This window comes from Kogia breviceps, chromosome 9, assembly GCF_026419965.1.
Source record: "Kogia breviceps isolate mKogBre1 chromosome 9, mKogBre1 haplotype 1, whole genome shotgun sequence".
Lineage (NCBI taxonomy): Eukaryota > Metazoa > Chordata > Mammalia > Artiodactyla > Physeteridae > Kogia > Kogia breviceps.
Window position 1 is genome coordinate 46,085,461 of NC_081318.1, and position 23,957 is coordinate 46,109,417.

General features: G+C 53.6%; 1 protein-coding gene across 7 annotated transcripts in view; it reads left to right on the forward strand.

Annotated features, from left to right (window-relative positions):
* CRHR2 (corticotropin releasing hormone receptor 2) overlaps positions 1 to 23,957 on the forward strand; it is a 39,623-nt gene that overhangs the window by 1,011 nt on the left and 14,655 nt on the right. For 5 of the 7 annotated variants that reach the window (XM_059073582.2, XM_059073573.2, XM_059073576.2 and 2 more), the window contains exons 1-2: positions 15,433 to 15,995; positions 16,162 to 16,287. In XM_059073582.2, the coding sequence (XP_058929565.2) occupies positions 15,893 to 15,995; positions 16,162 to 16,287 (229 nt within the window). In that variant the 5' untranslated portion in view covers positions 15,433 to 15,892. Of the gene's footprint in view, positions 1 to 8,770; positions 8,865 to 15,384; positions 15,996 to 16,161; positions 16,288 to 23,957 lie in introns of those variants that run through there. The other 2 variants (XM_059073579.2, XM_067042394.1) reach the window with 2 other exon arrangements.

Below are 23,957 nucleotides of genomic sequence, written 5' to 3' on the forward strand. Positions count from 1 at the left end.
AAACAGATGTCTAAGGACTCTACCTCTTACCCTCTCCCCATTTTACGGATGGGGAAACTGAGGCTCGGAGAGGAAGGGTGACCTGTCCTAGGCCACACTTTTCATGAAGAGCCAGGACACTAAAAGGCTTCAGAGGCCATGCAGTGCAAGGGACAGAGCCAGGCTGGAGGTCAGGAGGCCTGGCCCCATCCCCATATGTACACAGAGGACTCCTTCGTTCAACACTCATTCAACAGATGGGTAGTGAGTGTCCACTGTGGCAAAGTGGCTTTGCAGACAGACCTGATCAAATCCCTGCTTTGCTGCTTAGTGTGTGACCTTGGGCAGGCTACTCAAATTTCCGCAGCCTCAGTTTCCTCCTGGGTAAAATGAGGATGATTTCGGTGCTTACTGAATAGGGTTGTCATGAGGAATAGCTGAGATAGTACAGGTAAAGCTCTGAGCACCGTGCCTTGCACAGAGTAAGCAGACATGAAGGCACTAGGGGCCCTGCCCTCCCAGGGGGTCTGGTCAGGTGGAGGAGAGGAGTGGGCACCATGCCGAGGTGTGGTCAGTGCCCCGATGGGCCGATGGCCCCTAGACCTGCCAGGTCCTTTGAACGACATTGCAGGGATGGGTGGAGGCTGTGGAGTGGGTTCACTACCGCCCCCTCCTGCCCACCTCCCACTCCCAATGTCTTGGGCTCTGAGCTCTTTCTGCCCCCTGGCACTTGTTCCGGGGATAGGTGCCTTCAAGATAGTTGGTGTTAGGGCCAGGGTGGCCCCTCAGCCGTCCCCCTCTGGGGGCCGTAATGCCAACCGCCCAAGCTGGTTAGATGGTGAGGGTTTCTGGTTGCTGCCCCAGAGCCTGGCCAGGTTGAGGGGTCTGTGGGAGGGTACCCTGGGACCCGGGGATGTCAGAACTGGGCAACCTCAGAGGCAACAATCTGCTTTCCCCTTAGAGTCAGCCCAGGCCCTGCCCCTAGCTCCCCTGATGGCCCAAGACTAGAGACTAGTTACTCACCCAGAGTTACTCAGCACGTAACCAGCTAGAGAGGACCGTGGTCTCTCTAGTCCTAAAGCACAGGCTTCCTTGCCTTGGGTCTTCGTGGTAATGGGATTTATTTCTAGGTCCTCGTCCAACTATTCTGAGATTTCTGCTCTCTATGAAAAGAGAGTAAGTGACCTGGAGCAGGAGGCAGGGAAGGAAGGTCCAGGAGGGTCTGGCCTCCAGCCCTCTCATTTATTCAATAGTACTTGATTCAACCAGTATTTAAGAAGGATCATGCATGGTAAAGACATAAGGGTGGAAACACCAGCCCATGGCCCCTGCCCTATGAAGCTGATAGCCTAAAGAAGTCGCTGGCCGAAGAAAACAATGGCTAAGAATTAATTGTGTATTTACAAACTCTGGTCATGGGAACTGAGAACAAGTGTGTGCAGGTATAAGAGGCTCTGCCAGGATCGGGAGGAAGTCTGGTGGGAGGTGGGCAGGATGGCAGGGACGGAGATGGGGTGGTCCTAGAGGGAGGCTGAGGGAAGAGCAAGCTGGGAGGAAGGCTCCAGAGTCCTAACCCTGAGAAGAGATGCTGTGAGGCTCCAGGGGGCATGGTGGGTCCTGGTGGGATCTGATTTCCATCCCAAGGGCACAGGGAGCTCAGGGCTCGCTAAGCTGGGGAGGGGCCTGATCTAAAGTGCAGTTGTGAAAATTCCCGCTGTTGGTTGAGTGGGGAGGGACACCCAGGGTCAGCCTGCACTGCAAGAGCCTGCAGGAGCCAAGCCTTGACCCTGGTGCTACCAGTTGCCCTCCGAGGCCTTTGAGAAGCTACTTTGGGAAGCAGTGCTGAAATCATGCAGGCTTCTTGGGCATCGGGTGCCATGCTAAGCCCTTTACTAAAACATTGGGAAGGTTGGGACCGTTGTTTACAGATGGAAATGCAGGTTGAGTAAGGCTAAGAAATATGGCTGCTGGATTCCAAACCCCTTGATTCTAACCTTGCCTCCCCCTCTGTGAAGACGCCAAGAAGTCCAACCCCTTGGACCTTTGAGCAACAAGGTTCTTCCCCCCCAGGGCCGTAGAACAGCACTTCTGTGGTCTCTTGCCCCAGGTTCTTGCTTCTGGTGGGGCTGTCTGTCCTGAGAAGGCTCAACAAAGAGGGAAGGCCCAAATTCCAGAAGCCTGGACCCCCCCCACCCCTAACTTGTACAGCTCTTCCCAAGACCAAGGCCAGGGCCCTGCACACACACCCGGGGTCTGTGGAGGGTTGGGGGCAGGGGACTCAAGGGCCAGTTACCAGAAGCTAATTCATCTAATAACTCTTCCCCCAAATTCAACTACTCTCTGAGTGTTTTCTAACCTAATCAGCTAATTTAGTCTCTCTGTTTTTGCCATTTTGTTGATGTTTTAGTAATTTTTTAAAAAACCAGTTTGTCTGCCTGTTTAATTTTGTATTCCTAGTAAGTCTCAGATTTGCAGCACTTTATGAATTATGGGACTATTCTGTATTCTCTTAGCTATTATTTTCTACTTTATCTAATTTTAAGCATTTTTAGGACTCCTCAGTCAGTCGTAAGTCACTTTACTCAAAATTCTAATTTTTTAAGATATCATTTCAAATCTGCCAGAGGGAGGGATATATTATCCAATAAGCTTATTTTGTTTATTCTGTTTAGTATCTACACAGGACTTACCACATGCTTGGTACTGTTCTAAGCTCTGACACACATTACCTGTTTTAAGCTTCACAACCAAGCTAAGGCATAAGACCATCGATATCCCCATTTGACAGATGAAGAAGCTAAGGCAATGTCATGTGCCCAAGGTCACTCATCTGGTAGTAGCAGGGCCAGGATTCAAACCAGGCAGCCTGACTCCATATTCCCTTCCCTTCACGAAAGTGTAAGATACTCAGATGCCAAAACAAATCAGAAAGAGGTGACTTTTAGGCAAACTGGATATTAGATGAGTTGATCATTAAGGAGATAATGTTAGGCCTAGTGACCTGTTGTAGGACCTCTTGCAGGCCAGCTCCTGTCTTCCCTCCCCCCTTGCTCCCTCAGACATCTGTATGCACGACCCAGGGCTTGGCACACGTCAGAGAAGAGGGACAGAGGCTAGAGGGAGCCAGAAGAGAACACATGCCGAGGAAAGACCTGGAAATTTCTCCAGGCAAGTTGGTGGCTGGATTCCGACTAGATGGGAGAGTGGGACATCTTAGAAAGAGGGACCTGCTGGAACACTCAGGGAGTGTTCTCTCTCCATAGGGAGAGCCCTATGGAAAGCTGCTGCGGGCTCCTGGGGCCTCACTCAAGGTCCCGGCAGCTAATAAGTTAGAGCTGAGCAGCTAAAAAGTCTCCTCTTCCAGGAAGCCTGCTCGGATACTCCAGAAAACAATTACCTACTTCCTTAATCTGACTGCCAGTGCCTCACCCTCTGCCTCAGCCCGCCGCAGCTCCAGTACTGTCTCGCCTGTGTCTGCTCAGGGCCCAAACTCTGCCTCCCCACGCCCTGTCCCCCCACCCCTTTCCTCCCTCTCTTCCGCCCCTCCTTCCCCCTCTACTCCTCCTCCTCTCCTTTCTCCATCCTGCCATCTCTCCCCTTTCTCCTCCCCATCCTCCCCTCCTCCCCATATGCCTTCTTCAGCGTCTCCGTCTCTTCCGCCTTCCTCCGGGTAGGGCCTGAGTTTCTCCTTCTTGTTCCTAGCTCAGGCTCAGTGAGACCAGTGAATGAAAAACAAAACACTGGGGAGGAACCACACACACACACCTCCAGAGGAGTCCTCTCTGACCTTGGGCAGAGAGGGAGAAGGCAGGGAGGGAGCTCACCCCGTTCCTGTCCAGTACTGGCAGCCTGGCTGCAGGACCTGTGGTCCCAACTCTCCCAGGCTTAGACCAGCAGCTAAATTTAGAGGAAGCTTTGTCGCCAAGCCAGGAGGGAGCACGAGGCTGGGCCAGACCCCCGGCTCCAGGGAGGTGGCACCTTGGAGGCCCGCCTGGCGCCTGGGCCCCAGGTTCTGCCTGGACAGGGCCCAAGGTAGAGGAAGAACAGCTGGCTCTCTTGTCTTGGCTCCCCCTGGCAGGGCCTCTCCCTTGCCCTGTATAAGGGAGGGCTTCCAACTCCCCGCACACAGAGGCTGGACCCAGGCCGTCCTCAAAGGGAAAATTCAGAAAGAAGGCTACCTGACAAGCAGGCAAAGCCCAGAACTGAGTTCCCAGAATTGGGGGTAGGGGTGCAGCTCTCCCTGGCTGAGGGGACCATGGTCTCATCCAAACAAACATTTACTGAGCACCTGCTGCATGTCAGGCTCTGGACTGGGAACTGGGGACCCAGATGTGAAGCAGACAGATGTGGGCCCTGAGCTCCAGCAGCCTGTAGCCTCATGGGGTGGGGCTGAGGGAGGGGGGCAGCTCTCTGCCCCTATGACAGCCAAGACTGATCAGTACAGAAGTCCAAGGTGTCCCCCTCAAAAGAGAGATAATGGGGTCTTCAGGTGGCTCAGAGTCAGTTCTAGAAGCCAGACTTCTTGTCTCCCTTGAGCAAGGCCCTGCCCGGCTGGCTGGGTCTCCCGCCCCTCCTCCCATGACCTAGCTCTCTGCCCACAGGCCCCCACTCCACTGGTGAGAGCTGCTTCTGACTCATCCTTTTTTGGAGCTGGGGTCCTCCCAGCATCTGTGGACCACAGGCTTTCAACCCCTCACACGGGACCAGCTCTTCAGTGTGTATCTGACCAACTTGTAGCCTACCAGACTGTCTGAACGGTCCTGCCTCAGCCCCTTACCCGCTGTGTGGCCTTGGGAGGTGACTTTGCTTCTCTGGGACTCAGTTTCCTGACCTGTAAAATGAGGTAATTCACAGCCACCTCAGAGGCTGTTGTGAGGATTAAATGGGCTGCCCTGAAGCATTTAGAGCTGTGTCTAGCACATAGTAAATGCTGACTTCACATCCAAGAAGCCTCTTTCCCATCCTCTGTCCTCTTAATAGCATCCCCAAACCAGAGGCTTGCTGCTTCCTGAGCAGGCCCTGTGCTTCCCTGCCTCCGAGCCTTTGCTCGCTCAGCTCCTGCCCCTGGAATTTCCTTCTTGTCTTCTTACCCTTCATCCAACCTTGGACCAAGTCCTTCCGTCCTCCTGGACTCAGCTTCCATGCAGTTTTCTCACCCAGCATCCACTGAGCACTGCTGAGCAGTGAGCCCGGTGAGGGAGGTGCAGGTGCGTCTTCAGGGGCCACTGTACATGGGAGGGGTGCTGAGGGCTGAGCGGGGGAGCCACGCTGGCTGCAGAGCTTGGAAGGCAGGACATGGGGTTTCTAAGAGGCTTTTCTAGAGGAGAAGGGCTTGAACTGGGCTGTGGGACTCCCCCAAACACGGTTTGAGCCCCCCATTGCTGAGCTCCCTAACTGTACCCCTCCTAAAGTCCTTGACAAGAGCCACCATGTAACACGTGTCTTCTATGTACCAGCTCTTGACAGTCAGTACTTTGTTTAATGCACACCAAAACCCAATGGCGTTTGTATTATCCCCATTTTAAAGGAGGAGGCCGAGGCTCAAAAAAGTTAAGTAACTTGGCCAAGGCCACAGCGCTGAGAAGCAACATCCCCAGAGCCCTGAACATGGGCATGTTTGCAGTCTGCTGCCTCTGAGAGCTCATCACCCAGGCCTTGGGGATAATTATTCATGGCTGTGTCTCTGCTTTCCCTGGCCCGCTGTGGGCTTTCTGGGGGCACCGGCCTCTCCTTCCTCCTCCCTGCCCGCCCCTCCCCCACTCACCCACCACCATTAGCAGCAGCAGCGGCTGTGTCCAAAATGGGCACCTCCAGGGTATGTTGCAGGTTTGAACTGAGTCAAATCCACCCAACCAGGCCCCTTGAAGAGAGTGAACATCTTTGGCTTTGCCAGCTTATTCGACCAGTGGAGAAGGAGTTGGAGAAGGAGTTGGAGACAGAGCCCAGACTTGGGAATTATTCCAAAACCACTTCTGATCTACTCACCCATTTTGCCCAGGCTTGAACAGCACACGTCAATACTGAGCACGGCAGCCAGTGCCCCTGCTTTGCTCAGCAAGAAGACTCAGCCACGGCCTCAGATGACAGCAGCTGATACTAGGACAGCCCCACAGTGCCTGAGTCCTGGCGGAGGATGCCCGGCCGCCCCTGTCCGTGAGCTCAGAGCCAAGTGTTCAGACCCTCGCAAAGTTGAACATGAGATGACTGAGTGATGGGGCCACAGTGTGGCCACGGGGAGCTTTGAGAACAGGAGCTTGCATCTAAGATGCAGAATCTGGTTGGTCAGAGTCCACCAGCAACACCACATGCCTCTGCATTGAGCATTGCCTCTACCGTGACTTCCAGAGGCTGGTGGCTCACTAGGAACTCAGCCCTCCCCCTTGCCCCCAAAGAGAGCGTACTAGCTGCTTCTCAAACGAAGAGAAAGAGGATGGGAAAGGGGGATGGGTTAGGCTTAGGGCCCACATTCTCCCCTGACCCAACTGAGGGTGAGGCATCAGAACACTCCCAGGACCCAGAGTGTCCCCTCCCCAGCCCACCTCACCCCTGGCAGGTGGCTCACTGGACAGCCAGGCCTTCATGATGCCCAAGAAGCTGATGCTGGGGAGCTCCTGGCAGCCCTGGGATATGTGAACAGCAAGACCATGGCCCCCAGCATCTGTCCTGCAGGCTACGCAGCCAGATCTCCCGGCTGATGGCTCAGGAAGCCCCTCACAGCAGCCAGACGTACACACACTACATGCACTGTACACATACTACTCACACACACAACCACACACCCCACACAGACATATACACACCCCGCACACATACCCCTTGCACACACACTAATCTCACACACAGCGCCTCTGCTTCCCAGCGCTTCCTCCTGCCTCCAGCCCTGTGGAGACAGTTGGCAGAACCCAGGTGCAGTGAGTGCCTGTAAGTGGTGGCTGTGCCGTCCTCAGCTTTCCCACCTGACTGAGTGGGGTCATTAATTAGGAGCTCCAGGCCGGCGTGGTGAGGCTGAGCATGCAGCCTCCAGCCCCAGCATAGGAAATGGACTGAGCCTGACATAGGGAACGTGATGTTTGAGGGCTGTCGGGCTCTGGTCCTGGGGACATCCTGGGGCAAACATTGACCCAGCTGCCAGGGTTGAAATATCTGACAGGCAGGAGAAAGGGGAGGGGCTGCCCACTAGTGGGGCAGTGCCTTCCAGAATCCCAGGATCAAGAATATCGGTGTTCGGGCTTCCCTGGTGGCGCAGTGGTTGAGAATCCGCCTGCCGATGCAGGAGACACGGGTTCGTGCCCTGGTCCGGGAAGATCCCACATGCCGCGGAGCAACTAAGCCCGTGAGCCATGGCCGCCAGGCCTGTGCGTCCGGAGCCTGTGCTCCGCAACGGGAGAGGCCACAACAGTGAGAGGCCCGTATACCGCAAAAAAAAAAAAAAAAAAAAATCGGTGTTGGGGGGACGTGCAAAAGTCATCTTGTGGGACTTCCCTGTTGGCGCAGTGGTTAAGACTCTGCACTCCCAATGCAGGAGGCGGGGGTTCGATCCCTGGTCAGGGAACTAGATCGTACATGCATGCTGCAACTAAGTAAGCCTGCCTGTCACAACTAAGAGCTGGTGCAACCAAATTTTTTTTTAAAAAGTCATCTTGCATACACATGTGCAAGTGCATGTGCGTGCGTGCGCTGGCCACAAGGTAAGAGAAGTGGTGGTCTTGGAAAGAATGGGAGACAAGGGTTAGAATTTTAGAGGGCATTGCTTTTGTTCAGTTTCACACCATGCACTTCCCAGCCTCTCTGCCTTTGAACATGTTTTGCTCTCTATCTAGGATGCTTTTCCTGGCCCCACCCTTATCAGCTGGGCAAACTCCTACTCAACCTTCAAAGCCCACATCAGCATGACCCCCTCTGTGATGCTACCTTATTCCTTCCCAGGAATTGTAGACACTATAACAAGTTGATTACCCATTCATCTTTCCCTCCAGAAGCTGGTCCCCTGAAGGGCAGAGATAACCACACCTACTTTGTCCCTCTACATCCAGCAGTCCCTCATGATTTTTTCAGGAGATGGGATCCTAGATGGTTTCTGTCATGGATGGAATTGCCGTTGTTGCAACAATCATGTTTGTTCCCTGGCAAGTGCTCACATTGGCACAGTGGTTCCTTCCTTTTCCCCTACTCATCCCTCTGGTTGCCCCCAAGTGCCACCTCTTCCAGGAAGCCTCCCCTGTCTTCCCAAGTCCAAGTTAGGAGTCCCATGTGCTAACATTTGTAACTGCCTGTTTACCTGTGTGACAGGGAAACAAAGTCAAATCATCCACTCTTCTCCCCTCTTTTCTGCACCTTCCAAGTCTAGGGGATCCCCACCAGGCCTGGAACTGCCCTGAGGACACCGTTTCCCCCAGCCAGGGCCTGACACACAGTAGGCACAGTACAAATGTTTGGTGGGGAAACGAAGGGCTGGCGGATACCCCCACCCCAGCTTTGCTGACAGAAGGACACAGGGCACATCCCACCCGGAAGAAGAGACCTTTGGGGGCCAAGGGATGGACAGAGCATTCGTCTTCCCTTGGGAGCCAAGATGCACTAGACCACTTCTAAAGCCTTTTCAGGGTTCCAGGTCTGGCCAGGCTGCTGTTCTGCTGTGTGGCCTTGGGCATTTCCCTCCTCTGTTTTCTCCTCTGTACAGTAGAGGGGTAAGGGATGAGTGACAGGACGAGGCGGGGTGGGGTGGGGGACAGGCAGGCATGTGCTGTCACTGTCTAGCCAGGGCCTGACCCTCATTTCTCCTGTCCTCTAGGCGGCCGGGCCCAGCCAGGCACCCAGAGACCAGCCCGTGTGGATGCTACTGGAACAGTACTGCCATGCAATCACGACCCTCACCAACCTCTCAGGTACGCCAGCCCCCTGCCACCACCGGCGGCAGACCCCGGAAGCTGAGGGCGGGCCCAGGGCCTGTGGGAGAAGCGGGGTCTCCCGGGCCAGCCCCAGCTCAGCAAGTGGTGAAGGGTGACTGGCTTCCAGGCCCGGGCCTTGTGTCTGTCCTTGGGCAGCCCCTTCCCCACTGGGGCTTGGGTCCTTCACTGATGATGAAGAACTTGGCCAGGAGTCCTCCTCCAGCCCCTGGCTCCCTGCGTCTACACCCAAGGAAGCTGGCTGGCCTGGCATTCAGGTGCCCGAGGAGGGGGCACCTCACTGCTCTCAAACTCCAGCAAGACCAGCAGAAGGTGCAAAACACATTCACCCGTTGCCATGGCTACAGGTGTTACCTCCTGGTAAGAACCTTTGAAGTAGCAGCTGGGACCCTGAGTTCTGACCCCTTAGAGTTTCCTGGCGGCTGATTCAGGGTCAGGGTTACAACCACTGCAGAGCTAACTCAGAAGAGCCCCGGGCCTTTAACGGGCTCTGGAAAGATGTTCCCAAGGCCCTGCCCAGTGTCCTGGCCTTCTCAGGGCTGCATCCACAGAAGCAACAAGGAAGGAGGAGGGCTGTGGGTGCCCTTGGGATCTGGAGCTACTGCTGGAACACAAGGAGACAAGGGTGCTGGCCAGAACTGGGACCCAGCACCAAATGCAGCCCGAGTCACGCATAAAGAGGAAAACCTTGTAGTCTGCCCTCCTTAACAGGAGTGGTCGAGAGCTCAGGTGTTACGGTTAGACAGACCCAAGTCTGGATCCTAGCTCTTCTACCTAACAACTTTGTGACCCTGGATGAGTCAGCCAACCTATCTGTATTAATTTGCTTGGACTGCTGTAAAATACCACAGACTGGGTAGCTTAAACAACAGAAATGTATTTTCTCATGATGCTGGACCTTAGAAGTCCGAGACCAAGGTGTCAACAGAGTTGGTTCCTTCTGAGGCTTCTCCCCTTGGCTGGTAGATGGCTGTCTTCTCCCTGTGTCATCACATGGTCTTCCCTCTGCGTGCGTCTGTGTCCTATTCTCCTTTTTTTTTTACAAGGGCCCTCGTCACATTGGATTAGGGCCCACCCTAATGACCTCATTTTAAAGCAATGACCTCTTTAAAGAACCTATCTCCAAATACAGTCAAATTCTGATGTATTAAGGATTGGGGCTTCAACATATGGATTTGGGGGACACTATTCAGCCTATAACATCTGAGCCTCAGTTTCCTCATCTGTTAAAAATTGGTCAAAGTGGACCTCAGAGACTTACTGTGAAGGTTGAAAGAGAGACCATGGCTACACCAGCGTGTCAAGCAGCCATCGGGCAAAAAATGGAGGCCCCCCATTTCAGGAGAGCTCCCGCCCTCCCCTCGCCAGAGCTCTTGGCTCTCAGAGGCAAATCCACCACCTTCTCCCTGCCTCTCCCTCTTTGCCCAGTGTGTAGCATGGACCCTCGCCTTCCCCGTGACCCCTGGCAGGTGATACACATCCTCCCCACCTCTGAGCCTAGTGGAGAGAGTCCCAGCCTCTCCAAACACGAGCTCTTCCCTGCTTGACTTGTAATATCATCCATCTGTTTATAAATGGAATACATATTACCTATATTTAATTTGGAAAAAATATTTTTAAAAACCAAAGAGGGGCTTCCCTGGTGGCGCAGTGGTTGAGAGTCCGCCTGCCGATGCAGGGGACGCGGGTTCGTTCCCCGGCCCGGGAAGATCCCACGTGCCGCGGAGCGGCTGGGCCCGTGAGCCATGGCCGCCGAGCCTGTGCATCCGGAGCCTGTGCTCGGCAATGGGAGAGGCCGCAACGGTGAGAGGCCCGCGTACCACACACACACACAAAAAGACAAAGAGGAAGATAAGTACTCATTATCCCACAACCCAGGAATTTTTTATGTTTACATCCGCCAGAAGTTTATCAAACCATAGAGCCTCATGTTGTTTTTCTTTTTTTCTTTTTTCCGCAAAACTGGAATGATCCTGTGTCCACAGTTTTGTAACCTGCTCTTTCCTCTTGTAATTCCGAGTGAACGTTTCCCTGTGTCATTAATTATTCATCCACCACGTTGCTGTGGTGCTGCCTAGCAGCCACCGAGGGGGCACATCATCCTTTGTTAACCATGCCCCTGCGGTGGGACTGCAGGCTGTTAGGATGCCCTGGAACTTCAGGAATAGTTTCTCAGGTCCCCACTTGGTAGGGATCTCCTTTTAGGTGTCCACTGATTGAGAAAATGCCCATTGACTAACAACAGAGTTCAGAAACAAGTCGAAACAAACAACCTATTGTTTAGACGTACATTCATGCGATAAAACTGAAAAAACTAAGAGCAAAGGAATGATAAACACAACATTCAAAAGAATGTTCCCTCTGAGGGAGGAGTATATAGATAAATTTGTAACTGGTTGGTAATGATCTAGTTTTGGATTGGGCAATAGATTCCTTATATGTGCTACTACATACAAACTTCCATAAAAGAAAAGACTAAAATAAAATAAAGTTGGGCCATATATGGGCTAATGATGACAAGAGGTCATGAATCAAAGACTCTGATCACTTAAAATGCATGCCCCTGAGGTCCAAATAAAGGAAAAACACGCATAATCACAAGAGAGTTAAGGCAGGCTTTAAGTGGATTGTTTCTGTTTTATTCATCACAGAGGAATCTAATAGAGCATATACTGTAAGTTGTAAGGCATATTATTTTTTCAGTCCATAGGCAATATAAGGATCCAGATGGAATCAAGGATTCCTTGAAATAACTCCCTAATCCAATACACACACACACACACACACACACACACACACACACACATACATACACACACCAGGGCTGGTCAAATGGGATGAGAGCCTTGGTCTGGGAGACAGGGCTGCTGCCAGGGCATTTTTTCTTTCAATGGTGACTCAGTGAGCACAGGCCTGGAGCATTCTGATGGGTGCTGGGGACTGCTTAGTGAACATGACCAGCCCTGCCCTCTGGGAGTCACAGTAGAAAACCCAACAACCTTGATGTGACATCGACCAGCACCCAGCAGACGGAGGCATGGAGAAGGACCACCCACCCCAGACAAGACAAAGGAGGTGAGGGCTAAGCTGAACATTAGAAGGATGAATGGGAGTGGGCTAGGCTAACTGGAGCACAGCGGTAAGGGCATTCCTGGCAGAGGGAACGGCACATGCGAAGGTCCAGAGGTGGAGAATGTTCCCAGGGAACGGCGAGTTGTTCCAAAGTGCATCTCAAGTTTAGCCGGAGCGGGAGGATGGGGAATAGACAATCATAAAGAATGTTGTTTGCGGCGCTAAAGAGCTGGGCTCTGTCCCGAGGGCGATGGGGAGCCGCTCTTCTGAGAAGAAGTCACACGGTCTTAGAGAAATCACTTCCTCCCCCAGTGAAGGAGACAAGGAGCCCAGTCTGCTGTGGAGATGAGGATGGCCTGGGAGCCGTCGGAGAGGAAGTTCCTTTTCCTCCTCTGGGCCTCCCTTGGGCCATCTGTAAATGACAGTGTAGGGTTGGTCGGTTGCCAGGGGCCTGAAGCCTGATCCCAAGGCTCAACCTGAAGATACCAGGCCATCTCCCCTGTGCCAATGTGGAGTGGGGTAGGATGGGGAAGGAGTATCTGGCCTGGCCGGGGGCACTGTCCCCAGTGCTGCAGGGCAAGAGAGGGGTACCTTCTGGCCTCTCCCAAGCCTCCGTGTCCTCAGCAGTCCCACTGTAACTGCAGTGAACCCCACAACCTGTGCCAGCCCTGCATACTCCCTGTCTCTTCAGCCTGACAGAGCACAGCCCCAACAGACATGCAAAGGCAGACTCTGTGCCCTCAAATCCTGTTTTCCAGCTGATGTTTGATGGGTGGTGCGATGTGTGAGAGAACGTGTGTGTGCTGTGCAGACACGTGACTGTGTGAGACACCGTGTGTTTTTCCATTGTGCTGTGCACGCCTATCCGATGTTAGGCTGTGCGCTGGAGGACCATCCACTGCCACTGCAGCTGACGTCAGAGGTGGGCCAGAGGAACCTGACGCACCCCCGCTCTGCTCATGACACCCAGGTATCTTCCCCAGCTCCTGTCACACTTCCCTGAACTTATCTGAAACCTGTCCCACCAGCCTGGGGGCACACAGACTGTCCCAAATACCGCTGCCCCAATGCCTGGCCTGGGAGCTCACCTCCATCCCAGGGACCTCCCACCCTCCTCTGCTTCCTTGGCTAGCAAAAAGTCCCAGACTTGGGCTTCCCTGGTGGCGCAGTGGTTGAGAGTCCGCCTGCCAATGCAGGGGACACGGGTTCGTGCCCTGGTCCGGGAAGATCCCACATGCCGCGGAGCAGCTGGGCCTGTGAGCCATGGCCGCTGAACCTGCGTGTCTGGAGCCTGTGCTCTGCAATGGGAGAGGCCACAACAGTGAGAGGCCCGCGTACCACAGGAAAAAAAAAAAAAAAAAAAAGTCCCAGACTTTATTAATTGTAGTTGAATTTAATCTAAGTGAGGAAAGTTTTCGCTGTTTACAATATCTTCCTCGTTTACCTATTTGCAGACACTAAACTGAGCTGTAAAATCAATTTGTTCCAAAGCCACTCCTTTTTTCATTTTCCTCTGTGTCACATCTAGAATAACAGACAGTCATACCTATGATAATAAACTCCATGAGAAATGGCCCTGCATCCTGGAAACCAGGGGACCCCAGGTCTGTGGGCCTGTGCTTAGGCCCTGACTGTCCCATCAGGATGCAGAATGAACTTTGCCTCTGCCCCTGAAATGGTCCCTTCCCAGAGGAACCTATATCACATGTGCTATCCCAGTTAAGAGCAGTCCAGGTCACCCAGGCCAACCTTCCATTCTTCGTGTGAGATGATAAGTCCTTGGCCTATGGTCATGGGGCACTCACCACCCCATGGGATAGCTGCTTTTCCTGTGCTGTGGCTCTGGTGATGAACAGGTTAATAACTTAGCTCGATCTCTCCTTTTCCCCCTGGGCTGGGATCAGTGTGTGGAGAGCCCTCCTTTGTGCATGAATGAGACTAATTCCCAATGAAGAAATGGGCTGATCCTGCCAGCCACACTCTAGCCTATGTGTGACCAGGTGGGGCAGGGCTCATTCTGGGACCAGGGCCGAATCTCAGCCTGGGACTGGAAACAGGACACTGCCTAGGGTTGGAGTTGGGACTCAACTGGTCCTCAGCTGCTCCTGGCACTGGTTATTAGGGACACTAAGGGACCTCTGCCTCTGCAGCTGCCCGAGCTGAGCCAAGGGCTCTGTCCATTCAAAAGGCAGAAGATAGACCTGGCTGGCTGGTCTGCACCTTGTACCTGCCAATCAGCTGGCCCTGGAGAGATGACTGTGCTCAGCCCTGGTCTCAGTGCTCTCTGACTCTGCCTGGGCAGTGACAACAGCATTAATATGGAGGCTGGTGAGATTGGAGCACACAAAGGCAGCCCAGCCTGCCTCTTCTCCTCTCCCCGCTCAGGGCATAATGCTGGCTCAGGGTGGTCTCAGCCTTCTCTGGAAGCTTTGTTCTCAGTGGAGGATGGCAAGAAGGGATAGGTCTAGCTCCCCTGGGGCTTCCAGCCCAGCTGGGACTGGGTCCCAGCTCTCCCTGCCCTCTGAAGATAGAAACACATACACTCACACACACGTTCACGCACATGCACATCTTCCTTTGTACATCTGCCTTTGCATCTCATAACTCAGAACCAGAGATTGTCAGGGCTGGGAGGGGCCTCTAAGAACATTTCACTGATGGAGAAACTGCCCCAGAAGAGAGGGTGAGAATTGGGGTAAAATGCGTAGAGAGTAGAGACAGAGGCAGAGAAGAGTAGAGACTGAGTTGGGGTGAACAACACTCCAGGCCCTGTCTCTTGAGCCCAGATCCCCCCACTCAGCAGGCATGAGCAGTGGGCCTGCCCTAGGCACTCAGCGTGGAACCACAGGGAATTATGGAACAGGAAGTCACACACACACACACACACACACACACACACACACGGAACCAGTTTCAGGCAGCCCTGCCCAAGCCAAGTGGAAGAGAGGGTCTCACTTCTCACTTTATTCCCTCTGAAGGTCTCACTTCTCACTTTATTCCCTCTGAAACCCAGGGCAGTAAGACCCGGGTGTTTGAAATCCTCCAGATAATTTCAGCCAGATTCTCGCCTGGACTTTTCCATGTAATTAAATGGCAACACCACCCCCGCCCCTAGTCACCGAAGCGGGAGACCTGGCATTATCCCTGCTTCCTGGCTCCTGTTGGAAGCCACCCACCCACTCCTCTCTCCAGTTCCTCCTCACCAGGGTTGGCACTCCCCGAAGTCCCTCTCTATCCCGGCCCCCACGGCTTGGTCCGGGTCTGCACCCATTCAGGCCATTTGATCTCACTAGACTCTTCAGTGGCTCCCTTGCTTCCCTCAAAGCCCCTCCACTCCACTTCCTTCCCAGAGGCTAAGGGGACTTTTCTAGAGCGCATATCTGCACGTGGACTCGCCGCCACTCCCCGTGTCGCCCCCTCCAGTGTCCTCGCTCAAGGAGGAGAAAAGCGGCAAGCCACCCAATTCTGGCTCCTCAGGCGGGCGGGCGCGCTTTGGTGCGCCATGCAACACCTGGGCCTCGATCCTCGGACGGGTCATTCCGCCCACCAGGCCCACACTCCCCATTCCCGCCACCCTCCCCCGGACCTTGCCCGGGCCTGAGAAGGCGGACCCAGGGCAGGGCTGGTGGGCCGGGGGCGGGAGGCTGGGCCTGGGAGAGAGGAGCCGTCTGGCCCCGCCCCCTGGTGCCGCCATTGGCCGCGACCTAGCGGGTGGACCGGCAGCTCCGTGCGCGCTGCAGCTCCTCTCCGCCAAGGTCCCGTCTTGGCAGCTCCGGGCGATCCGGCGCAGCGTCCGGAGGCTGTCCGGAAGGTCGGGCTGGGCGAGCAGGGCCAGGACCCTGCGCTCTCTCGGCCGCTGACTCTCGAACCCAGCCCCTGGCAGCCACGCCGGACGCGCACTCACACGCCCTCTCGGCGCGCGGCTCTGGGGCGCGATGGACGCGGCACTTCTCCACAGCCTGCTGGAGGCCGACTGCAGCCTGGAACTGTCAGAAGAGCTGCTCTTGGACGGCTGGGGGCTGCCCCTGGACCCCGAGGGTAGGCGGGAGGCGAGCGGACCGGGTCGGCGCGGGCTCCTTCCCTGGAGTGCTGGGTGCGCCCAGGGCTCCGAGCGCCTCGCGCCCTACGTCCTGCGGCGTCCTGCGGCGCCCCGCGCCCCCAGCAACCCCTCTGAGCCCCGCTCTGCTCTCTCTCCCGTCGCCAGGTCCCTACCTCTACTGCAACACGACGTTGGACCAGATCGGGACGTGCTGGCCCCGGAGCGCAGCCGGAGCTCTGGTGGAGAGGCAGTGCCCCGAGTACTTCAACGGCGTCAAGTACAACACGACTCGTGAGTGTCCCCCGGACCCTCCGCCGCGGGTTCAGCACCCGCTTCCCAGGAGGGCGGTTTAGGGGGTAGCGAGGGCTCCGGACCCAGCGTCGAAGACCTGAGGGCTGTGGCACCGTTCTACGGCCGGCGTTAAAGACATACTACTGTGGGCTCTCTTCCTCTGCCCCTACCTCACCGTTAGCTTCAGACCTCGGTAAGGCAGTGATTTGCCCGCGATTCCCGTGCTCTAGTGCGTTGAGAGCCGAGAAAGGGAAGGAAATACTTCCTTCCTTTTGAGGACAAATCTCTCTCCCACATTATATACTCTTGGTGCCTGAAGTTTCTCCGTTAGGGCGTCTCTTTGTTTAGCCAATTTCTGCCCCCCATCTCCCCGGAGAGGTGGGAAGGGGTGGGGCGCATAGGCTAAGTTCCCAACCCCCAGGGTGAGTGCCACGATCAGACTGTACTGTGGGAGAGGAGGAGAGCAGGGGGCAGGAAAAATGGGATGAGGCTTGTGTTGGGGGGCATGCAAAGCGTAGCCTTTTCTGGGCCGGAGTGTGGGGCGTAGCCTCTTCCCTACCCAGATGTCCCCGGACTAGCCCTCTGGGCTGTGAGTCCGGGGCGGTGGTCAGCATTACTCCTGCTACCCAGGTAACGCGTGGTGTCTGAATCAGGACCGCCCACGCCCACTCCCTGGGAGAACAGCCTGTGCTCTCCTTCCTCCTGGCCAGTCACAGGCTGGCTTGACACTCTGGGGAGGACGGCAGCAGAGGCTACGGGAGTCACACAGCATCCAGGTGGGGTTGTTCCGGATGGGCTCTGGGTGGGGAGGGGGTGCCTGAGTCTATGCCCTGTGGAAGGTCTGATGGAAGCCAAGTGGGAGTGTCTTGTGAGGCTGTGGAATGCAGCTTCACTAGCCCACCCTGAACAGCCACTCACATCTCCAGCCCCACCCCCGCAGCAAAGAGCCTTCTGAGACGCTGGGCAAGAGTGGAGGGCATCTGTTTGTCTGAAGCCCCTCATCCTGGAAACATCATAGCAACCTGTCTCTGAATGTGTGTGAGGCTGAGCGGCATTCCCCTGTCTGCACCAGCGGAGGGCTCTCGTGTCCCAGAGAACAGCTGTGCTTGGAAGAGTCCAGTGGCAGTGGTGCTCCTAATGGAAGGGAGTGAGAGAGGTAGTGGGGCTTCTGAGGACGATTTCTGCGTCATCTGACCACACTTCCTATCCATGATTAAAACACACTTCCCTGGGAGGAGGTGAGGTCCCTGACCCAGGAGAGGTGCAAGCAGAAGGAATGGCTTCCACGCTCCTTCCCAGTCCTGAGATTATAAAACTGTATTTTTTGGACCTTGTGAGCCGTGTGGAGTGGGGTAGTGGAGATCAGGGGCCCTGACTTAGTCTGAGCCCGGAGACCAAGCGCTAAGTCAGGTGATGCGGCCCCTCCACCCCACGGCCTGTTGACCTGAGGCAGCTCTGCTCTGGTTCCTACAGCCTGAGCTGTCCCCTCTCTCCCCAACCCGCCTGGAGCCCCCGAGGACAGGGCCTGGATCTCTTCTCCATGGCCAAGCTGAGCACAGTATTCAAACAGTTTATTAAACAGCTACTATGTGCCAGCCGCTGCACTGGCATTGAGGCCCCCACTCACAATTGCAACAGACAAAAGGGATACAGAGTGATAAATGCCCTGATTGGGGAGTGCAAGGGGGCTATGGGATGAGGAGGAAGAGGGGAGGGGAGGCGAGAAGACTTCCCAAAGGAGGTGCTGCAGCACATACAAGACCACTCACATCACGTCAAATGAGAAGCTGAAGAAAAGGTCAGGGTGCCACGGAGGTTGGCAAACGTAGTGCCGGTTAGCCCCTGGTACTAATGAACAATTTTCTTCATTTCGACCAAAGTGCTGCCTGCACTCTGACTGCTGGCAAACGGGAGAAGCATGTGGGGCAGAAGCAGCATTGCCCTTCAGAAATAGAGAGCTGAGGGTCTGGGGAGGTCTGGAGAGCAGTGTCCACACAATACTGAAGATAGGGGAAAGAAGTTCCCTTCTCTCATCCCAGATGTCACGAGCAGATGGCCCCGAGGAGGCCCTTCCCAACCTGATGACTGGGTTGGTGATAGCAGATTCCCGACCTCTCAACCCAGCAGGTTGGTCCTGAGCATCACCAGCTGCCCCCACCTCGACCCCACCAATGTGCGGTGATTAGATCAACACGGGAAATGTTCAGGCGTAACTCAGGGAGACGCACATTGTTCGGGAAGCTCAGGGAGACTGTGCTATTGGCACCATGACTGTACCGTGTTTCCCCAAATGTTTCTCTTAACTGGAGGTGAAAAGCAATTAGTCATGCCCACAGTATCACTGACTAGTCCAGGCAGTAGAGATTTTTCCCGCAAAAGAAAAGTGACCTAAGGCGTAGGTCCCAAGCCAGACAGGAAGGAGATAGCTAGGTCTGCAGTAGTCCAACAGCAGGGAAAAGCAGTAAGGGGACTGAGGGTGGCATATCTGGCCCTTTAGGCGTTTTCTGCTTGGGGGGTCCAGACACTAAGTGTCTAGGACGTTGCAAAGGTGGCACAACTGACTACATCTTCTGGAACACAGGGTAGCAGGGAGAGCCTCTCCCTTCCAGAAACACTGACTCCAGGGTCTCCCATAAGAAAGTGTGTCCTGGGGGAGAGAGATCTATTTCTGCCTCTTCATTGCTGGTGACCGTGGACACGTCTCCCTCTTTGGGCCTCTTTAGACCAAAGGAAGGAGAAGTTGCCTCGCCCTCTTAAATTCCCAAGGAGATGCCTGCTGACTCAGTTCCCAGTTTAGTTTCTTGCCTGTTATCTGGAGGATGCGGACCACAGGTTTGCTCTTTCAGATGGACACCCCTACCCAACAAGGGTTGGACTTACAGTGTCAACAGTTCTGGCAGTGGGGCTCAGCCTGCCCGTGGCATGAGTGTGAGACTCAAGATCCTCCTGCATGTGGGACGGTTTTGCATTTGCCATGCAGCTTGGCAGAGCCTGGGCATCCAAGGTGACAGACTATCCTCTTGGCCCACCACCCTGAGCCTCTCATTCTCATTTGGAGTTCCCCAGTAACCTAGACAACAGCACCACCTCGGTCCGTCCTGAGCCCCTGTGTGTGCAGCTCTGTGTAGCCCCTAAGAAAGGGCCAGAGGTGACCTAGGCCTTGCCACCCCTACTCTTTAGCTAGCTGGGAAGGCATGACCCCTTTACAGAAATCAATGAGAGAACAATACCGACCCAGCATGAGCTAAGAGAAGTGAGCAGCTGACCCTCCAGGGGCTGGAGCAGTCGTGGAAGCACCTGGAGGTACAAGGACTGAAGCTGAGCATTGAAGAGGGTCATGGATTATCTTGACCTTCTTGGCCTGGGCCCAGGGCTATGGGCCGAATGGGCAGAGCGGGGAGGGCTAGGTCTTAGGCGCTCTCCAAGCTTCCCCACCTGAGTTCAAGGTGGGAAGTGGGGCAGTGGTAGCATTTTGCTGTCCGTGGTGCTGAAACTTTTCAGTCCTGCACATGACCTCATCCCTTCAGTAAATATTGCTTCTGGCCCTTCCCATCACCCTGTCAGCACCCTCCCACACCCAACCTGTCTCTGGCACTCTCTCCCTCATAACCACCACCAAAACATGGTCCCTGGTGGTCCCCATCTCCCATATATTGCCAGTACGACTATCAGAGATAGAAGTGCCAACCTCGGGAGCGCTTAAAAGTGACGTATGGATGTCTGGGGTTGTCACAATGGCTTGAGGGTACTACTGACAGTTAGCAGATTGAAAAGTCCCACACAACAAATACTCGACCACCTGAGATGCCAATAGCATCACTGAGAAGTGGTTTACATTACTTTTTCTGAGTGGGGATAATGAGGCCGAGAGGGATGGGACTCAGCCAAGGTCACTTAATCAGCCAGAGACAAAATTACAGCTAGAATTTAGGCTTTCATCTTCTCCCAGCCAGGCTCCTGGACCTCTCAGGTGACTGCCCAAATCAGAAGCTCTTGTCAAAGTGTCAGCATCTGAAAGGGACAGCACATTGTAATGAGGGCTTTCAACAGGCCAGGGCACACTGCAGGGGATAGAGTCCAGGCTTCCCAGACCACAGAGCTCTGGAAGAGGAGACCTTGCCTGCATCATCCAGACCCTAATGCCCCTGGAAGACTACACTGCACACCATTAGCATCGATCTTCAGCAGAGGCACCTGTGTTGCTGTGGTAACAGGCATCCACCTCACTACATCCATCCCCACAATTCTGGCCTGACCATCTGCCCTCAGAGTCTCCGTGCCCATCTTCCTGTCGTTCCCAGGGGGGACTCTTCCTGTCTTTCTTTCTCCTGTCCAAGGCTGTGCCTGAGGGCTCAGTGTCCTCATTAGCTAGCTCCCCCAAAGTGCTGGGAACATCTCTTTTCCAGTCCCCTGGTACCCAGTGTCTATAGCCAGAGCCTCATTCCCAGACATGACTGGGCCCCCAGAGGGAAGCTCGCTCCCACTGCTACATCCCACATCTCAGACCCTGCTTTCCAAGGTTTCAACAGACCTCAGTCAATGTGTTTCAGCCCACATATACTCAATGGCTCACTCCTGAGGCGGGATCTGTTGACTCCAATATGGTGTCCTCCTACTTGTCTGTCCCCAGGGAGCTCAAGTTCAGTAGCAAAGAAAAGAAGGATCAGTTCTAAAGAGATGAGACTCAGTGAATTACGGCAAATGCTCTAAAAGAGATTTTTCTTTTTCAAACTATGTTGTACAATAGTGGATTGTGAAGTAGATTTAGTGGGTTGTGGCTAGTATTTGTATATAGAATAAATATAATTCATTAGAAAGTAATAGAAAGAAAAATATTATAGCTGTGGTCAAGATACATTTCACTTTGTGAAACTGGATTCGGTCATGTGAGCGGTGTGTGTGTGTGTGTGTGTGTGTGTGTGTACTGGACTGTGACATGAAATGGATATGTGGCTGTAGTTCAAGGGCAATAGAGTGTGAAGACCTATGTTTCAAGAGATGGGAAGACATAGAGGTGTTTAGAGGGAAAAAGAAGAGATTACTTATAATACCTTGGGTGTTGGGGAAGCCTCCAGGAGGAGGTGGCATTAGAGCTGGGGGTTAAAAGATAAGTAGGGGTTTGTAGGAATATGTCCATGAGTAAAAGGTGAGAGTGAGGAGGGTATCTCCAGGGGTGGCTCAGTATGGAGCTCGGTGTGCGCCAGGCCTGCTGGTGTGAGTGTCAGCTGCCATGTGGAGTGGTAGAGATGGGTCAGGGAAGTTAGGCTGGGGCCCGGGTGTCAAGGGCCTTGCATAGCACACCAAGAAAGTTGGACTTTATTCCCAAGAGCAATAAAAAGCTGCTGATGTCTTTTATTCAGAAATCAGCATGATCACTCTGGCAGTGGGGGTAAAGGATAGAGAGTCGAGGGGGGGCAAGAGATGAAGCCAGGAGGCAAGATAGGAGGGTGTTGTGCCAGTGCAAGGTGACTAGAGAGTGGGTGGAAGGGTAGGCAGGAGAAGGATGGACTCCGGGAAAAGAAAGAGGAGACAGAATCCACGGAGCTTGGTACCCCAGGGGCATTGATATGAGGGGCCAGAAAGGTCTCAGATCTGCAGCATCTCTATCCTGACGCCCTCCTTTCCGCAAGCCCGCCCCATGGTCAGTACCACCACAAGATATCATACTTGGGAGAAGAGTATTCTGAGGTCTTGTCCTCAGGGAGCCCCACACTGGTCTGAGACACCAGACTCACCCACCTGAACAACTGAGGCCAGGTCATGAGCAAGGGCTGGAATGTGGAGCTCAGGCTGTCAGGACTGAGAGGGCTGGGGGTGTTGGGAGGCTCAGGAGAAAGAGACTCGTGAGATGCAGGCAATCAAAGAGGCCTTCCTGGAGGAAGGAGCTTAGCACTGACTTCAGAAAAGCTAGATAACATCTAGGAACACATTCACAGAAGATTAATTTTTCTGCCCTTTGAACCATAGCCAGGATCAGGATCTGTCTCACCTCACACAGGCCTGTTGAGAAGGACTCTAAATCCCCATTAGGGAGGGACTGTTCATTTTACAAAATCAGCCACCCTCCCAAAATGCCTTTACATTGGTCCCTTTGGTTTCACCCCATACTCTGTCCTTTAGTTCAGTAACATCACTGACCCTATGCATCAAATTCTCTTAACATACAACCTTTCTTTCTTTATCTTAACATACAACCTGCACTAAAACAATCCTGTAGAGGGAGAAAACCCAAGTGGGGAATTGGGTGCCATGGTCAAGGGCTAGGAGCTAGTGTCCTCATATTGGGATCAGAGTCAGTGTCAGACCAGCATTGGCCTGACTGACTCACACGTGGGCCAGGGACCTGCCAGAGGCAGGCCTCACTGACAGGTGACAGGCCCAAGAGGCAGGAATAGGCCAGTAAAAATCCTGAATTTGAAAAATCTATAAGCTCAGAGCACCAAATTAAAAAACAGTTAGGCTAACAGAATCTCCCGCATTGTTTCTGCTCTTCAGGAAGTGCTCCTTCATAACTCCATTGCTTTTAACTCACTGTTGGCTCAGCGGAAGTGGATTTTTAAAGTAACTTAATTATTTCAGAACTCATTGCTTCCAAAAACAATCTAAGGTTTCCCCTTCAGCTCTATGATTCTGTGCTCTGTGAGCTATTTTTTTAAAATTAGCTTTATATTGTGATTCTAACATAAGCCCCAAATAAAAATCCACAAACAACTGCCCATTATCCAGAGGGCAGAATGCTGGTACAAATTATCCCCAAACAATAGATCGTTTAGAATTTGTAAGTAAGCGGGGGAGGTAGGGTACATAAGACAGCGAAATGCAGAGCAGAGGCTGGCAGAGGGCTTTGGAGTTATCAGGTGTGAGGCATTCCTTTGGCTGGAAGTGACAGTGGGCTACCTGGAGAGCATGGCTTAGGAGCTAGAGCTTAACAGTCAAGCTAGGATTTAAAGAAAATATGCGCATTCTTTGAACTTCATACATCTCCCTTCAATAAAACCCTCACTTCAGCACATCAGACACTGATGCTCTGAAATGTCTTTCCCACATCACATTCCAACTTTAACACAGAGCCAGGTTCTCAAAATTTAGAGATCAAATGGTGGTCTCCCAGGCAGCCGCAGCTCAAGTTCAGCTGCACCATCCTGTTTCCCCATATTGCTGTCATTCCTGTACCGCTGAGTACCAGTACCACAGTACTGAGTACCAATGTACTCAGTAGCCTAGGGGTTAGGAACATAAACCCTGAAGCCAGACCTGGGTTTGAATCTTCTTATCTTTGTATCCTTGGCAAGCTGCTTGATCTCCCTGTGCCTCAGTTTTCTCATCTGTAAAATGGGTTAATCTCAGTACCTACTCCATGGGGTTGCCTGAGGATTGAATGGACGAGTGTAAACAAAGCAGTTAGAAGAGGACCTGGTACAGGGCAAACACTTGCTGTATAAATAGTGACTACGGTGAAAGTGGAAGTGCTGATACTGGTGGGAAAAGTATGGATCTCATGAGCATAAAATGATTGCGATGAGGATGGAAACTCTTCGGCATGCTGAAAACAGTGAATCTTCAGCCACATCCCAGGGCTCACAGTGGGGTTCACTTTCAAACAAAATTAAAGGAAGTGTACAGAATACTAGTCAAAAATTGTATCAAAAATGGGTTTTATCATGCCCTTT